This window comes from Physcomitrium patens, chromosome 11, assembly GCF_059467195.1.
Source record: "Physcomitrium patens ecotype Gransden chromosome 11, ASM5946719v1, whole genome shotgun sequence".
Taxonomy (NCBI): domain Eukaryota; kingdom Viridiplantae; phylum Streptophyta; class Bryopsida; order Funariales; family Funariaceae; genus Physcomitrium; species Physcomitrium patens.
In genome coordinates, this window is record NC_143420.1 from 584,554 (window position 1) to 602,398 (window position 17,845).

General features: G+C 36.5%; 2 protein-coding genes and 3 long non-coding RNA genes across 6 annotated transcripts; 3 read left to right on the top strand and 2 right to left on the bottom strand.

The window, feature by feature from the left end:
* Positions 1-384: 384 nt before the first annotated feature.
* LOC112288253 (uncharacterized) lies at positions 385-4,445 on the top strand. 2 transcript variants are annotated; one of them, XM_024532264.3, is made up of 4 exons: positions 385-767; positions 914-1,032; positions 1,571-3,503; positions 4,248-4,445. In XM_024532264.3, exons 2-3 carry the CDS (start codon positions 1,027-1,029, stop codon positions 3,500-3,502), a joined length of 1,938 nt encoding a protein of 645 aa, XP_024388032.1. In that variant the 5' UTR covers positions 385-767; positions 914-1,026; the 3' UTR covers position 3,503; positions 4,248-4,445. The 2 variants fall into 2 exon arrangements, with proteins under 2 accessions (XP_024388032.1, XP_090110139.1); XM_090254013.1 differs by having other exon boundaries at positions 4,252-4,445.
* LOC141045901 (uncharacterized) lies at positions 3,647-4,488 on the bottom strand. The gene is made up of 2 exons (XR_012218459.1): positions 4,367-4,488; positions 3,647-4,130 (listed from the first exon to the last, which is right to left on the bottom strand). It is a non-coding gene; the product is annotated as an uncharacterized LOC141045901 (long non-coding RNA).
* Positions 4,489-7,152: 2,664 nt separating this feature from the next.
* Positions 7,153-8,386, bottom strand: LOC149988077 (uncharacterized). The gene is made up of 2 exons (XR_016505343.1): positions 8,341-8,386; positions 7,153-7,934 (listed from the first exon to the last, which is right to left on the bottom strand). It is a non-coding gene; the product is annotated as an uncharacterized LOC149988077 (long non-coding RNA).
* Positions 8,387-8,537: 151 nt separating this feature from the next.
* Positions 8,538-9,556, top strand: LOC112288414 (pathogenesis-related protein PRB1-3). Its single transcript, XM_024532549.3, has one exon. It carries the CDS (start codon positions 8,736-8,738, stop codon positions 9,246-9,248), a length of 513 nt encoding a protein of 170 aa, XP_024388317.1. The 5' UTR covers positions 8,538-8,735; the 3' UTR covers positions 9,249-9,556.
* Positions 9,557-12,231: 2,675 nt separating this feature from the next.
* Positions 12,232-13,258, top strand: LOC112288318 (uncharacterized). The gene is made up of 2 exons (XR_002971523.3): positions 12,232-12,501; positions 12,881-13,258. It is a non-coding gene; the product is annotated as an uncharacterized LOC112288318 (long non-coding RNA).
* Positions 13,259-17,845: the final 4,587 nt, after the last annotated feature.

Consider the following 17,845-nt stretch of genomic DNA (forward strand, 5'->3'; position numbering starts at 1 on the left):
TGTATATTATTATTTTTTTTAAAAAAATCGCTCTAGCACATTTGGTGGTGAGAAAATCTACACAAAGTGCTTGTTTTTTATATCGTGGCCAACAGCACATACGGCGCAAAAAGTATACCCCTCGAAAAAAGCTACGGTTGACAGTGGTTCAAAAACAAATTCCCGGTTCCCGATTTTCCGTCCCTGAGAACGGATTTCCCATCCACGACGCATTCATCTAAATCACATCTAAAATTTACATATGATTTTCATCCATAATTCATACATCCACACGTAGTTTCATCCATCCAGCTTGAGGGCTCTTCTGCAACGGGACCGGGGCCATGATGAGACAGCGAGGGTGTCGGCAGTGTCGGACCCAGAATTTTACACACCCCCAAACGATGCCGCTTGTGCATTCATGACGCAGGAATGGGCGTCACGACCCGATCACCACATGCGTCGAGGCTGGCTCGCTGGATGGCTAGCTTGCTACTACTACTGCAGCTGCTGCGGCGTTACGACCACTCCTCCTCCTGCCCTTGGAATTGCTGCTGGCCCCCCTCCCTCACTCTTTTCCCACCCCTCCTGGGATTTCTGGAGTGGTGCCCTTTGTGTTCGCTATTTCTATCAGCATCTGCGTTTCTCCCCTTGCGTTCGTGCTCGCCACGGCGACAGACCACAGCGCTCATGACGTTACTAAGATGCAGCAGCGGTGGCGTGGAGGTGGATCTTTGTGCTGTGGCCATGGTCTTGTTTGCTGCAGGATTAGACATTCACGGAATGAGGTATTTCCTTTCACGATCGGTTGTTGGGATATTTTTTATTTTTATTTTTATTTTATTTTTTAATGTTTTGAAGTGCCTGCATTCGGTTGCGTGTAAGTTGAGTAGCATCAGAATTTCAGCCTTTTTTTTTCTTTTTTTTTTTGCAGAGGTCAGAGGAGCAGTAGTGACGTGGAAGAAATGGGGAGCAGGAGGTAGCAGACGGTGGGAATTGGGGTTTTTTTTTCGCCTGTGGCGATGCTCAAGCGCTGCACTCTATCGGATGCTGGTAAGTTTGTGTCTGGTAAGTTTGTGTCTTGTGGGGATCTGGGTTGTTCGTCTTCGTGGTATTTGGGGTCAATTTCTGCCCAGGAATCGTTGTGGAAGAATTGAAGTAGCACTGTATAACACACCGGTCGCACTTAAAGAACTTGGGTTGTTTTGGGTTGATTGCGACCTGTATCTTTCTTTCGTCCTTCCATGATGTGCAATGGCAATTAGAGTTCGAGGGAGGGTGTTAACGATTCTTCGCCTGATGCCACAGTGGCATTATGGTGACTACTTCCATCGAGAACCTTGAGCTTGCTGCATTTCTTCTCTTCGTTGTGACATGGAGAGAGTTAAAGTCTTGTGAATAATCGCAATGTCTCCACTTGATTCTTGGCTCTTGAAATGGAGCCCATCGCATGGAAGAGTAAAAATCGGATGGTATCACTTCGGAGAAAGGGATGCTTAAAATAAAGTACAGCACGGCATTAGAGGACTAAGGAATAGTAAGGTTTTTAATAGCGCACTATCAATCAAATTAACCGGATTTGTGTGCGCAGGAGAATGTGATAGAGATACGCAGAATGGCCTTTTCAGAACGAGAAGAATCAGTGCCTGCCAACAAAGTCGTGAGGAATGTGCAACCTCTCAGGGATTTGTTTGCCGCAGAGATGGCAAGCTCTTGCGTTCCAAGAAAGGAGATGGCGAATGGCTTGGCTGTTCATGCCGGACCATTATGGGGTCCCACTGCAGGGAACCTTGAAAACCTCGCCAGTGATACCAACAGAGAAGACGCGAAGTCAGTGAAAAACGAGTCCCAGGAGCTGCGATTTTTGTTCGCGAAGGACTGGTCAATGCAGAATTCTGACGATGAAGACGACTTTTGGGCTTCAGGGTCATTGTGCGGAGCTGTGATGACGCCAAGAAGGCGTACGAGACCCTTGAAGAGCGACAAAAAACCTCCCAGTTCTTCAAATCATTCACCCAGACAGTCGACGAAGATGGAATCAAGCAGAATCAACTCTCCATCATCGTTGAAAACTTCGTATTTAGCAAGTCGATCCGGCGTAATGCAGCAGCCCAGTGAACTGAGCCCTGGATGTCTGTTCTCAAGATTGACTGAAGAGCTGAGGGTTGGATGTGGTGGAGCGAAACCCTCTCTGGGGACGTTGCTTGCTGCGGAAGTAGCAATAGGTCGAGATCAGAGGAGCGCGGACCGACGGGAAGGAAATATTGGGTTCGAAGGTTTCTCTTTCGAACGGGATGCCGCTGTACGCAGCGGTGAGAGTAGCAGACGCGTCAAAATCGGGTCCTTGTGTGATGTCTCTGCTCCAGTGCACCCTGAGTCCCACACTCGATTGAAATATCTGATTGCGGAGTTTCTTACTTCAGGCACTAATCCCGTGGTGGAGGATGGCGTGTCTGAAATGCACGAGATTCAAAGACCGGTCAGGCATGAACTTGACACGATTGTCAATACTTCGGCAAGAGAGGATGGCCTGTGTTGCACTTCCGAGAGGTCGCAATCCGGTACAAACCTGGATGAAGAAGTTGAAACCCTCTTGAGCCCTACTTTTTCTCTAGACGAATCTACGGATGCCGATGTGAATTCGTCAACTCAATCAACAGCGAATGTGCCGAATTTTCTCCCGAATCCTCCAACTCCTGGAGTTTTTCTGGAAGTTCAGCATTCCTCACGGGTCGAACCTCTCTTGACCATTGTAAATGCTCTCAACGCGGTGTCGGATGCGGGTCTTATAGAGGAATCCGTATTCAACAACGTGGATGATCTTGCACAGAGTAATGCCGATGGAGAGGAGGCTGAAGCACCACGAGTTCAATTGGAGACTCTTTTAGAGCAGGCAAGGGGTGAGCATGGCTGGTTGCCATTAGGCCGAAGCCGAATGGGCTCTCCTTCTCTGGTTGAAAGCCCGTCGTTAAGTTGTAGTAGCTCAAGAATTAGTGTGCTTGGGATGTCATCTGGACCCCCTGATGATAATTGCCAGGTTTCTCTTAGGGGAGTGGCATCACGTCCCTCACATGCTGTTGTGGATGATCCTTCCAATCGTGAAGTTTTGAGAGAAGAACTTTTACCCAGCTCAGACATAGTTGAACGACCTGAAATTCAACAATCATCAGATCCCGCAGCAGGGACAGAGACTCCTCTTGTAGATGCTGCGAGAGAAGCTGAGATCTTGACACCAGCAACAGAACAGCCCCCAAGGCGTGTGTCATTGTTATCTTTGTTGAACCAGGACATGGAAAATGTCGAGAATGAGCTTGAAGCGGAGAAGGGAGTCGATGAACAAGATGATCATGTAACGGAGCAGCTGGATCCCTTGTGCTGCGTGTGTATGGTTGGCCACAAAGGTGCAGCATTTATTCCATGTGGACATACCTTTTGTCGAAGATGTTGCCGGGAAGTGCGCAGAAGTAAAGGGTCCTGTCCTCTCTGCAACAAAGCCATCATCGATGTCCTCAATATATATTAAGGTTTCTCCACTCAAGTATTCAATTTAACTGCAGCTCTTCCATGGTCCTTGTTTTAGATGGTGTCGGGTTTCAGGGTTAACTCCACCTCTCAAGTTTTGCAGTGTCTAGGATGATTTGAGCCCTGGTAGCTTTTGTTTCACGCGTGAGGAAATTGGGACTTGTCAAATAACTCTTCACTTAAAGGACTTGCACATGCCACAACAGAATCACAGGGATTACTCATTTCTGTAATCAATAGCGAGCTCAGAATTCTTTAGCAGCATAATGCGACTACCGTTGCAATTTTTTCTCAGTTAGGGTTAGGGTTTAGATTTGAAACTTATCTCATCAGAACGTTGACCAGTGAGCAAATACCTATGAAGTGTACCGTTATTATTCTGCAATGCTTCATCTTGATTTGTGACTGGAGATAGATTGTTCCTTCACCTTGATTACTCATCAGGTGGTTATTCTCTGCTTAGTAGACTCATAGGAAGTGTCCCGCAATGTGAACGTTGAGGTTCAATTGCTGGATTTTTGTTTATATTACTGTTATCCCTGTAAACTTAACGCCTTGTTAGCAATTGAAATTTATCCTTCACGTTGTAGCTGATTGCAAGGTCCTTTCAAATGTTGATTGTGGTCAGCCTGGAAACCGACATGTAGTGTCCAAAACTAAGCGCATGGCTGCTTGTATCGACAATCCTAATCCACGTCTTTGAAAGAATAAGCTCTAATCTGAAAGCGGCTGTGGTATATGTGTAGGCAGCATTTGAGCTTCATTACATAGTAAATTCGGTTGCAATCACGGAAAGCATTGTGACCAATTTCTGGATCAGCCTCAACACAATGCGTCTAATTTCACTTGTACATGCTCCACGCACCTGTATACCCACGTGTGGGTCAATTGCAATTTAACGCAGGATGAGATGTGTCATGTTCTCCTCAGCCCCTTCAACGAAATCTTGCACTTTGTCCTGTTTTTATCTTGCTCCTTTTATCTGAAAACATTGCTTTTCTTTGGTTCGGCACAAGTAATCGTTTCCTATGCATCCAGTGCGGTTGGTGATGTCGGGCAGAGATGTGCGATGTCTGGTACCTAAAGACCTAGACGGCCCATGCTAGTGCTTCTCCTATTTAATCCTCTGACAAGTTCGGCATATATATATATATATATATATATATTTGTGTCTGTCTGTGTGGATGTATTCTATGAATTACTGGCTTCAAGATGGAGGAAGAGTCCAAAAGTAAATAATGAAATAATTGTTTGATGATCATTATATATAACGACTAATTGTAAAGTTGTCAGGGAAATAGATGATTGGTTTGAAGTCAACAACTTTGGATGGATTGTTTACATCACTGGAAGTCTGGTTGATTTCAGTTAAAGCAAGAAGATTTTGTTCTTGAGGATTATCATAAACACTTTAAAAGACAGATCTATGATGGTTAGTTTCAACCGATAAAAATAATTACTTTTGTAAAGTGCGTTTAAAAGTGTGAAGTGTGATGTTGTCGGCAATTGAAATAACATGATTTTGTCCCTACCAATGACCAAATTAAAAGTATGTGAACAATTTCACACTTACATTTGTGAAAAATATTTGAAGAAATTTAATTCTGCTTGAATTATAATTAAAATTAAATTATATTTCTATCTATCATATATTCTATAAGACAGTTTGAGTACAAGAAATTTAATTCTGCTTGAATTAAAATTAAAACTAAAACAAAAAAACAAAAAAAATCTCCCAAAGAGTGTGAGGAACTAAGATTAATTAAATAATTTTATTTATTTATAAACAGAATAAACTAGAATTATGTAAATTTAAATATATTTCAATAATAAAATATTGAGAAAGATTAGATTTTAAAAAAAATCTTAATTGAGAAGCTTCCTATGCCAAAAGATTTATTTTGTTTTTTTGTTTTTTTGTTTTATTATTATTTGGTAAATAAGATTTTAGAAATTTAAACAAGTTGCACCTTCTAGTTAAAATCAAAATATGTTCCAATATTTATATTCCAATTCAATGGTTCTTAAATATTAATCTATCTATTATATATTCTATAAGACAGTTTGAGTGTAACACAAAAAGACAAAGAAGTCTTTTGATTGGTTGTGAAGAAGGGAATGAGGGGAACTTGGAGAACATTGAAACAATGAAACTATGGAATCAAAGATGAACAAGAGAATGGATGGATGTGCCAAAGATTATAGTGCCCAATGGCACAAGTTTCCACTAGTATATGTATAATACTACAATGATTATATGGACATCACTAATATTACAAAAAAAAATTTTAAGACCATAATATAAAATCAATTTTTTAGATAAAAATTTGAAAGTAATAGAAATAAAATACTTGAGAAAATAAAAAAATTATCACAGAAAAAATAAAAATTATTTAAATTCATATTAACTTAATTTTTGTTGATTACTTTTTATTTAACATTTTTATTTTGATTTAAAGAAATCTTACATTGTACATGAATTTATTTAACTTTCTTTTTGGAATATGTATATATATATATATATATATATATATGTGTGTGTGTGTGTGTGTTTGTAGAGAGATCTTCCAAATCTACATTGGATTTAATAACCATTAAAATAGAACTTGCACATACAAGAAAATAATTCAAGTTTACATTTTTATCAAATTAGTAAAGAATTAAAAACACAAATTTACTGTAATGTAATAAAAAAAATTCTTTTCTTTCAAACATTTAAATTTCAAAACATTATAAATCAGTACATATATGCCATAGTTTTGTACATTGTCGATATATTGCAATTTTTAAGTTAGAAAAAAGATTCTATGCTTCAATGTTATTAGAAAATCTGTGTTTTTATAGATATATTTTATGTGTATATATATGTATATATATATATATATATATATATATAGCATGTAAAATTATAATAGTTCCATAATCACTATTAATTATTATAATTAAATACAAAAATATATTTTCAATTAATAAAATCAAATCTATATATTAATCCTAATATTATTCATATAGATTTTTGAAATAGTTGTTTGCTAATAGTTTTGTTGTATTACCAAATACAACAGATTAAAAATAAATAAATAAATAAAATCTCAAAATCATATGTGTGTGTTAATATATAGTAATAAGATATCCTAATGATTTATAAGCCATAGGTAAAAGTAACAATAACTTTTGTTGAAATTCAAATCTTCATATAAAGTGATATTGTATAATTCTTGAATACATGAAAAAATAGAATATAAAATTTTAAAAATTATTTCTTTTAACAAAGCATTCTAAATATTGTACGTGTAATCAGATTAAAATCTATAAAAAATTAAAGTTATAAAATAATTGTACATAATTAATTTACACTGTCTATCAACTGAAATTTATGAATTCAATAAATGTAGCTAAAATTATTTCTTTCATTATGTAAATTCTTGATAAGAAAATATGGTATGAAATGCACATTATAATTTAATTTAGATTTTTAAATCATACAATTCTAAAAAAACCATTATGACTTTAAAATACATATAAAAATGTTATTAAAATATTATATGGTAATAGTTTTGTAATGTAATACTACCTGAACTATTACTTGAAGTATTAGATGTTATGAGAAATGTGTCCAGAAAGATATTAAAGCAAGAAAAAACCTAATATGTACAAGTAAAAGAAACATATAAATAAGGCGCTAGAATGAATTTTATTTGAATTCATAGATGAAAATACATGAAATTACATGATCACAAATGACATGCTGATGAGATTAGTGACAGTGCCAACCTTAAAACTTAGTATTCTAATTAACAAATCTGTTGTTTATGGACACTCTATTGTTGTTAATATTGCAAAATACTGCATAATAAGTAAAATAAAAAATAAAAACCCAGTTCGATTGTGCCTAGTAGTATTTTAGAAAGAGATAATTCACATACCGACATCCGCAAAAGCTACATCCTGATAAGCTCTCACAACTTTCTGTTCATTTCTCAGACAGTACTCAACAAGACTTTTCAACTGTAATACAGTGTACAGGCAAGAAGTATTAAAATATCACACAACTTCAGCTTCATAAAGTTAGGGAACTGTCAGAGTTTCGAGGCAAATCATCGGACACTTTTACAACAACGTAACAAAAGGTGCATTTCAATGGCGGTGATGGGAAAGTTATCGGCGTGAGATTGTCTCCGGATGTTCAGATTTGTGAAGCATGTTTGCAGTTCGGAAGATCGGTGTCCAGATGGGTTATACATGCATTCGCTGAAACATATTACACATATAATTGAAACCTCACAGGTGTGGCTGGTTTGTTATTGGTGAGGGCAAGCAAGTGGCACCCTGCAGAAAAGCATGGAATTTGCGGCAAGGAGATTGACAAGCTGCAAAAATAATGCTGCGGAAGCATCCAACAATCGACGGGGCTCAACGTGAGCCTTCAAAGCCTGCCAGAGACGGAGGACGTTGTCATAACTTCGGAGTTAGGCAGTCAGGCGCTTTCATAAATTGGGGCACATGGCTGGCATGTCAAATGATTCTTCCATGGTCGGTAGCATCTTCACTAATAGGCATTCCTCCTTAAAGGACCCTTACCTCTAGGAAGTAGCAGCGAATTCCTTGTCTGTATTAGCGATTGTGAGAAAGAAAGAAAGAACGAAAGAAAGAAAGAAAGCAAGAAAAAAAAGGTGAGCATAAAAAATTGCACAAGTTGTTCGTGTTTTCAGTCCAATTGACGTATGGTTGATTAATCTAAACGAGTGTGTCATCTCCCCAACCACTGTACATTTCGCTAAGCCGCTCTTCAGAAGCTGTGCCCAGATCGTCGCATTGAATTCAGTCAGAGGTACGTACCACAGTCCAGAAATGGTTGTTCGAGAGAGGGAGAGTTGTCATCGTTAGGTCCTATGTTTTTTTGCTTGTTTGATCTCTGCAATGACGCCGAATCTGTCAGTTGAGATAATGTTCAGAATGGTTGGTGGACGCGACCATTTCGCCTTGCTCATGATACAAGGCTGGCATCATACTGCTCGAGCCATTCCCCAGAACTCGATAATAAACACTTCTATATTTGACAGTTCTCAGAGTTCGCTCGCTGCTACTGGAGCTGGAGCTGTAACCGGGGTTGTGGAATAGAGGAGTGCGCTCAGGGATTGTCAGGCGCGGCGCTGCTGCATTGCGAGTACCTCAAAGCCGTCAGTCAGCGTGGTCGGAGGGATTTGGATTTCTGAGGTGGATCTCTCGCTTCAATGGCGGTAGCTTATAGCCAGAAGTTGAATCTGTTTCTGGCGGTGGTGCTTTCGGCGGCCATTAGCAGTGTAGCTGATGCACAATTCTACCCGACAGACGTGAACGGATTCTTGCGCCCTCAGAATGAAGCGCGAGCTCAGCTCGGTCTTAGCCCCCTCCAATGGGATCAAAACCTGGCGAATTACGCCCAAGGATGGGCGAACCAGAGGAGACTCTACGGCGACTGCCGGCTCCAGCATTCCGGAGGACCTTACGGAGAGAACATATTCTGGGGATCGGGGAAGGCATGGCAGCCCGTGGAGGCCGCGAATGCGTGGGTTGCCGAGAAGCAATGGTACCGCTACTACAGCAACTCCTGCGTGTACTACAACAAGTGCGGTCACTACACGCAGATTGTGTGGCGAGGGACTACCAAAGTAGGGTGCGCGCGGTCCGTATGCAATGACGGCAACATCTTCATGACTTGTAATTACTATCCCCCCGGAAACTGGGTTGGACAGCGACCATACTGACATAAAAATGTGGACACCATTTCTACACTTTCTCAGTTGGGTGTTCAAGGTAGTGAATTTTGTGCAAGGAGCGACTAGTAGAGAGTGCACGTATTACATGTTGATAGATTCCATCTACTGTAGCATTCACCACCCACGCATTCGCGGCCTCGACGGGCTGCAACCTGCCGGAGCACCATCACATTGCACTGTACCATATGTATACACAGCACATGATCGCAGACATGAAGCACGCGAGAGAAACTCATCCCATGACCGGAATGTGAGGCTTGGTTCTAATTTTTAATAAAGGTGGACCATTGAGTCGACGACCTGGGGTCATTTCGCTATCAATGCATGAGACCGCGAAGAAAGTCTTTTTCACAATCCTTTAAAAGTGTCTGCGAGTCGTGGGCCTATGGAGTCATTTCGAGCTTCAGATGCTTCCAGCTTCAGATACTCTCGGATCGAATCCGAAGTTGCCGTCAATGGGGGTGATCAAGGTGAGCCAGAATGCTTGAGGTGCAGTGCACTTGCCGGAAACCTTCCATAGTCACTAATGCCTAGCTACTCGTCCAGCTCGGTGAACATCTCTTCCAAGCCTCAGCATTCTAGTCGCGAATCTCACTTCGTCCAGAGAACACCACACTCGAGACTGTTCTTCACCCATATCGCCTACTGTCTCTCACCCAAGGCCCGCGGCGGCATCTTCAAATCCGCATGAAAGTTGCCACGTCAGTGACGCCGCACTGAAAAAAGGATGTACGATCCAGTCACTCAAAGATGTGAAAGGGACTGAGATGGGCTTGCAGTACCCAGAGGCATTCAAGGCCCAACTAACAACCCTGATCGATCATCAATGCCGGTCGGCGTAATAACCGTTGTTGTTGCTGAGGTGCGGAACGAAGCCCGATTGTGCTGAATGGAGGTTAGAGAATGGTAGGCTGCCTCTTCTTCTTCCTCCACCTCCTCCATCGCCATCCTCGTCTTCGTCTTCGTCACCTCTGCAATTTGGATCCATGTTTGTTGTATGATCTGGTCACGGTAGTGAGATCTCGTCACGCTTGGCTCTATTGTTAGTGAATGCTCCTCCTCACCGGCTGCGTTGGAGAGTGTTCGGTGGCGAGGGGCAACAAAGGTAGCCCTTTTGGCAGCGACCATCACTTCCGCTTCACAACCCATGGCCCCTTCTCTTGATCTGGGGAGCATATGATGTTATCGTATTAATACTTGAATCACTGCATTCCTCTAAAGAATATATATATATATATACAGAGAGAGAGAGAATGAATGGTTAAGGCTACATCTTAATTGGTATTGCTACTCCATGTGATCTCCTACTAGACAACTAGCTAATAATATGTCTCTATCTTTTCTGCATTTTTTATTGTTTTTGCTTTAAGAAAGGGTGGTGGTTAAGAGGGAGACAATGAATATTTTATAAAAAAAGAGATTGCAATTTTTTTCCAAAAGTATTTTATTTCAAATTCTATTTTATTTTTTAAATATTTGCATACTAAAAACACAAAAACTTTAATTAATTAATTAATTTATTTATTTTATTTTTTAATATATTGAGCAGTAATCAACATATATTATGATTGTAGTGGCCTACCAAGTCATTGTATATTACAACAACACACCTATTTATTACTATTCATGAATAATTGTTTGAATGTTGTGCACTATCATGTTATTGTATTGCTATGTGCTATGAAGACTTAAAGCTTATATGTATATATATATATATATATATATTGAGTGGCTAAATAGTAATAAGTATTGAAGTTTAAGTAATATGTTTAAATATGTTTTAATTATAAATTCTAATAACAAATCAGTTTGTATTTGTGATGATTTTGCCTGATTTCAAATATTAAAAGTAAAAAAGTAAAAAATAAATAAAATGTAACTTCTTTTTTAAATCAGTTTTTTAGTTATTAGAATTTTGTTTAAAACTACATACAATTTCACTTAGTTAATATTCTTTTGAAAATATTTTAAACCAAATATCACAATAAATAATAATAAATATATATACCACTTTAAACATACATTCTTTTGATCCACAAGTCAATATATATATATATATATATATATATACTCTCTCTCTCTCTCTCTCTCTCTCTCTCTCTTTACATATCTATATATATATATATATATATTTACAAATTGGCATGTAATAGAGATTTCATTGTTAATTTAATAAATTATTTAATTCTGATATAATACAAATATTATTCTTGGAATTTAATCAGTTACACAAGAGCAAACATTTTATTATCATTATTATTATTGACATATTGAATAGTATGATCTTTTTCCAACCTCAAAGAACGTGTTTTATAAAAAATAATAAAAGCAGTGTTAAGATTTGCTAATAATATTACTACAAATACTCTTAAAATAATAATTTTTCACATTTGTCAAATCTCTCAACATCAAAGCACGATTTTTTTTTGTTTGTGTATGAAATTAGAATAAAAATAGTGATTTTGTTCACATTGTGGCTTCTTCTCATTTTATAATATCTCCAAAAAACATTGCCTTCCAACAAAAATAAAAAAAGAATAAGAAAAAAAAGAAAAAGAAAAAACTTCTTCTCTTCACCAACGAAAGACCTTCATAAGACTCTTATACTGAAATTTTCAATATGAGTTTTTAAGTATAAAAATCTTTTAAGAAATGAATTTCATGCATGTACACGATAGTTTCTTTATATCATACATACTGTCATCTTCCGTCAAATATAAAAAATCTACCACTTCTATTTGATGTTATTAAAATAGTATTACTAATTAGGATTCGGAATAAAAATTGCTTGTTGTCTTTCACACTGCCCACGTTGCAAAACCGTGGGCTTTAGGCTCCGTTCTCCTCGGAACTCTTCTGGAGATGCCATCTGGACGCCACCCTACCTCGACGCGTGTCATCCGATTTAAAAATACACTCGAATCGGGCTTGAAGGCCTAACTCGGCGCCGTGCTCGGCATTGCTCAGATCTTCACCCAGCTACTTCAATCGACTCATCGTGCTCGAACCCAACAACCGAGCTTGCAATTCGCATTTGCTCTGTATTGGGTCGGATAAGCAATCAGATTTCAGTTAGCTATCGTGTTGGGTTTTGTTGAAATTTCAAGGAGTTTTTGTGATGGCAAGCGCAAATGTCAGCAACCACGCTGCTGCTCCTGTTGCAGCTGAGAAGACGCATTTGAAGCAGCAAACCAACGCTGAGGAGCCTGCCGTTGCTCCTGAGACAACTAGATTTCCCAAGGTTAGCTTCCAGTTGAAGCCTACGAAGTTGAAATTGAATTAAATGGTGTTCACCTTATGGTTGGAGTGCAAGAGAAGCCTTGATCGAAGGGTGTGAGGTTCTGTTAGAGTTGTGCTGTTTGATTCATAGAGCATTACTGATGCAAACCTATTTTTCGGTCTACGTCGACGGTAATCAGACTCAGGATGTGCAATTTTTGCCAGACTATCTCCCACGTTTAATTACAATTGTTCCACTATGAGGTAGATACATACTAAGTCGCATTTGAGGTCGCAAATTGTTCACGGTCAGACAACCTGAATGTCTGGCTCTTTAGTTCAGTATTTCATCTTTTCTAAGATTTTCTCTCCCTGATGGAACATGCCCTTCTCTGCTGCAGGATGTGGATGGAGCGAGCAGTGGTCCTGTATGGCAAAACATTGCCGTCCCCTTGAAAGCAGATCCCGCCAACAACCCTAGCAGCGAAGAGTGGGATCAGGCCAAACAAGCTTTCAAAGACACTGGCTTGCTCAAGCGCCTTCCTTGAGCCCATGCTCAACGTTAATAATATATATATATATATATATATATACATACTGTATGAGCTACATTACGGAAAATACCTCTTTGGTCATTAGGATCTTGTCCAATATAGTCAACATTAGCTGAGTGCTTGCTTAGTAGACGTCAGTTACACACAACGTGCATTTAATTTAAACAATGTTGTATTCATTAACTAGCAATTAAAATTATGCCAGTTTGTTTAATTTCTTATAAATATGTTTGCCCTTTCTCATACCAAAGTCATAGCTATTTCAGTGTAGAAACAAGCTTCTTTTCTTGGATGGAAGGCTAGGAGTGGACTTCTAGGGTTTCGTTGAGAGGATGGGTGTCTTGTTTGACAAACGTGGGGTGGAATCTCTGAGGAATTCTCGTCGAGGGTGAACCCAACAACTCGTCCACTTCCCTTTCCTTCCGTTTCATTCTACATTTCCATGCGCAGATTCTTCTCTACATACACTGCCATTCCGCTGAGCACGAACAGTTCACGTAATCCTTGAGCATTGGGCGATCTGAGATTCTGAACTGCTTCTCGTTGCACCACCAGGGAAGTGTCTTCTGGGATCGAACCCCCAACGTAAAACATTGACATCTAGAGGTATATTCGGAACATCAGGAGATACTAAAGTCCGCAGGATACCTGTGTTCGCGACAACGATTCATCGTGGCGTTGGCAGTGACCACGTTTAAGTAATTTGCAACCAGCCTGATCTTGTGTCCTATGAATGCAATAGTACAGACAATAGAGGATGAATTACAAATAAAATTTCACTACTAGGAAGTCATAATTAGCTACCATTTTTTAGTAACTAGTGAGTAACTAGTAAGAAAGAAAAACTTCTCCATGTGATCATGATTGTGATAAGTAAAGATTGTTTGAATAGTATATAATAAGGGGATTCAGACTTAATGTTTTTGGATAACCAAATATCACTTGTTTTGGAAACTCAAATATCATAAATCATTCAAAATATCATTTCAAAAATCACTTCTCCAAATATCACTATTCAAACTTTATTACTCCTTTTAAGTTTTTGAAGTACCACTTGATATTTTGGTGATTTCAAAAAGTGAAGGCAATTAAAGCAAAGCGAAAAGAATTAAGGCAAGTGAGGAAGTTTGTGATATTTCATTGGCTCCTCTTTTGATATTTGGATTTCAAAATCAACTACCTTGTGAGGTAGATGATTTTCAAGTATTAAGTGATATTTTGAAATAACACATGATACTTTGAGATATTATCATGGGTGAAGTATCACTCAAAAACCTTAAATCTAAATCCTTTTAATATAAGGTTCTTCTTAAAATAAAGTATTTTGTTGTATTTTCAAAAGAGGTGTAGTATCTTGTAAAACAAATGGTGAAGGATCCCATAGCTTAGAAGTTGTACAAGAGTGTATAATGTGTGGTTTTGATTTCTTTACTTCTGTTAGCTTATTAGCTTGTTTTGAATTCCTTTCTTAGCTTTAGAAACTATTATTTACATATCTTGATTTACAAACAAAGATTATTATTTACATAGAGAGTTTATATTTTCAGCATTAGTTTTATATAATTTTTTTTAGACATGCTAACTATTCTTCTTGATTTTTTATATTTTAATCATTCTTCATTTTTTATTTTGATCTTCTTGTTGTTTAATACATTTCTCTAGTATCATTACATTTTACTTTTTAAGCATCTTAATAGAGAAGGATAAAATTAGAACCTAGTATTTTAATGGAATAAAGATTCATATATAGAAGTGGTAGATTCAAAACTTATGTCACAGACATACACATGTAAACCAATAATTACTTATATGATTAGATAAAAGTAGATAAAAATAGGTAAATTCCACAATATCTTCTACAGAAGCTTCATAGATGCTACTTTGACTTTATAGATATCTATAGTTGACTTTTTAGATTAGAAACATGATATACAAGTTAGCCATGTGCCACACATGTTAGTAGCTTGAAGAATAAGCTAACTATATGGCATATACATAGAAAACTTATCTTGTAAGTTAAGGCATGTATCTTGCAAAGTCAACACATATTAGAGGTCCTATAGAACATCGCCACATAGCTCTTAGTTAGATAGATAGTATATATAAAGGCACGAGTAAAGTCCTCTTCATTTTTATCAATTCATTTCTTGCTTTTAGTCTAGATTCAAGAGTCTCTAATTTCCTTATCTTTTGCCAATAGTCATTCGAGTTTCCTTTTAATATACATATTTTTTTTATTTTCATTTTTTTATACTTATTTATTTACTTTCATCAAGTTCTTGTTCTTGATAGATTGACAAGAATATACTTACAATATCAGAGCCTTGTCTTTTCTTGATTAAGAGTGGATTATCACTTTCTCTTGATAAGACATAAGTATATTAGAAGTTGTAGATTACCTTCTTTTAAACTGATATTGTTCTTAGTATGTTATTTGATGTCTAATCCTCTCTTCTACAAGACTTGAGCAAAATTAGATATATATATTTTTAATTATTATCATGGCAGAGCTTGTTGAAATGAAGAGTGCAATGGCACAAGTGCAAGAGCAATTGAGGGAATTAATGCTTGTGATGCATCAACTCATTTTATAACCACAAAAAACAACAAGAATGGCAAGAAGTAAAAATATAGATATGATTGGAGTTCCTCAATATGTGCACCAAATCATATCTTTTTTTCTATGATAGAACATCCTTCTAGTACTAGAGAACTAAGAATTGCCATGTCTAAGAAATTTAATGGCACAAGATCCAAGTTTCGAGGAATTATCAATTAAGTATAACTTATGATTGAGCATCAATTCCAAAGCTATCTAACTTTAGGATCTCTAGTTAAATTCATTTGTACACTTCTTTGAAGTTTCACATTATCATGGTTTTCATCTTTTCTTGAACAACAAGATCTAATATTAGATAATTTGGAGGCTTTTTTGGTAGAGTTTTGATCTATGTATGGAAAATATGATGTAATTTGTATTGCAACCAACAAGATCCGTATTTTGCAACAAAACAATCAATCTGTAACATTATATGCTTCACAATTTTAATAACTTATAACTGATATCAAGTATAATGATGCTATACTTATTAGCCATTATTTTTTATAGATTACAATATAAGGTAAAGAAATTAATGCTCAACTTAGCTGATCCACAAATACTGAGTTAAGCAATTGATTTTGTTGTGAAGTATGATAATTGACTTTTTAAATTTTGATTTAAAAGTCAAATAAGTAAGCTTCAACATTACTATAATTCAATGGTAACACTAATACCTCCTCAATATATATATATATATATATATATATATATATATATATATATTTGAAAATAGAAGATATATAAATTGATGCAGTATGTTTCAAACTTCTTACTTAGTAAGAAAGATTTATCGTTGTTAGGAAAGATTGTGCTTATATTGTGGAAAAGCTAAGCACATTGCTCAACATTGTCCAAAGAAGTGATGCAATTATAAAATAAAGAATACAAATGTCAAAGAAGATAATATATTGAAAAACGAGTTTGTTCAGTTACAATAGGGACCGTGCCATTGGAACCTTGTACAATACCTAATGAAGGTCATATTTTTTCCTCAAAACCCTCTCCTTGTTTTATATTAAATATTATTTTACAACATAAATATTAAGAAGTCTTTGCTTTGTTAGATTTAGAAGCCTTAGTGTGTTTCTTAGATAAAAATTTCACTAAAAGACTTAACATATCTTTAATGAGAAAAACTAAACCTGTTCATATAGAAGTCATAGATAATCGTCTATTATCTTTTGAAGATATTACTCACAAAATCTTTTCTATAGAAATAATAATCAATGATCATAATAGCTTTGTGATATTTAATCTCATTAAATTTTCCTCTAATTCAATCATTTTAGGCTTATTATGGTTAAAAAAATATAATCTTTGAGTAGATTAGATTTTTTGAGCTTTCAACTTTTTTAAAATTATAATGAAGGGTATAGTTAATTAAGTAAAAAACCACAAGTATAATATAATTAAACCTATATTTATAGATGCAAGAGCTTTCTTGGATGATGTAAAAAAAGGATTACTTTGTGTTATTTATGCCACGCCTATTTCTAATGGTACAAAGATTTCAAGTGGCATTTCAAGCCAATATCAAGAATTTTAAAATTTATTTGAAAAAAAGAATGTAGATATTCTTTTAAAATATCATCCCTATGAATACTCAATTGATCTTCAAGTAGGAGCACAACCACTATTTGGACCAATCTACAATTTATTACAAAATGAGTTGGTTGAATTCAAAGAATATATTGAAGAGAATCTAGATAAGAACTTCATATGCCATTTCAAATCTCTAAGAAGAAACCTAATTCTATTTGTAAAGAAAAAAGATGGATCATTGCAGATGTGTATTGATTATTGAGGACTCAACAAGATCACCATCAAGAACAAGTAACCACTACCTTTAATCTTTGAACTTCTTGATCAGTTGAATCAAGCTAAGATCTATACAAAAATAGTTCTATAAGGAGCATACAATCTCATATACATCAAAGAAAGAAATGAATAGAAAACTATATTTTGAATCAAGTATAAACATTTTGAATATAATGTCATGCCTTTTGGATTTACAAATATACCAATAGCTTTTTAAAATCTTATGAATGATATTTTTTGAGAGTTTTTGGATGATTTTTTTATCTGTTATATAGACAATATCTTAATCTATTCTAAGAATATAGAAGAACATGAACTTCATGTTTGTCATGTATTATTAAAATTAAAAGATGTAGGATTCTATGCCAAGATAGAAAAGTATACATTCCACA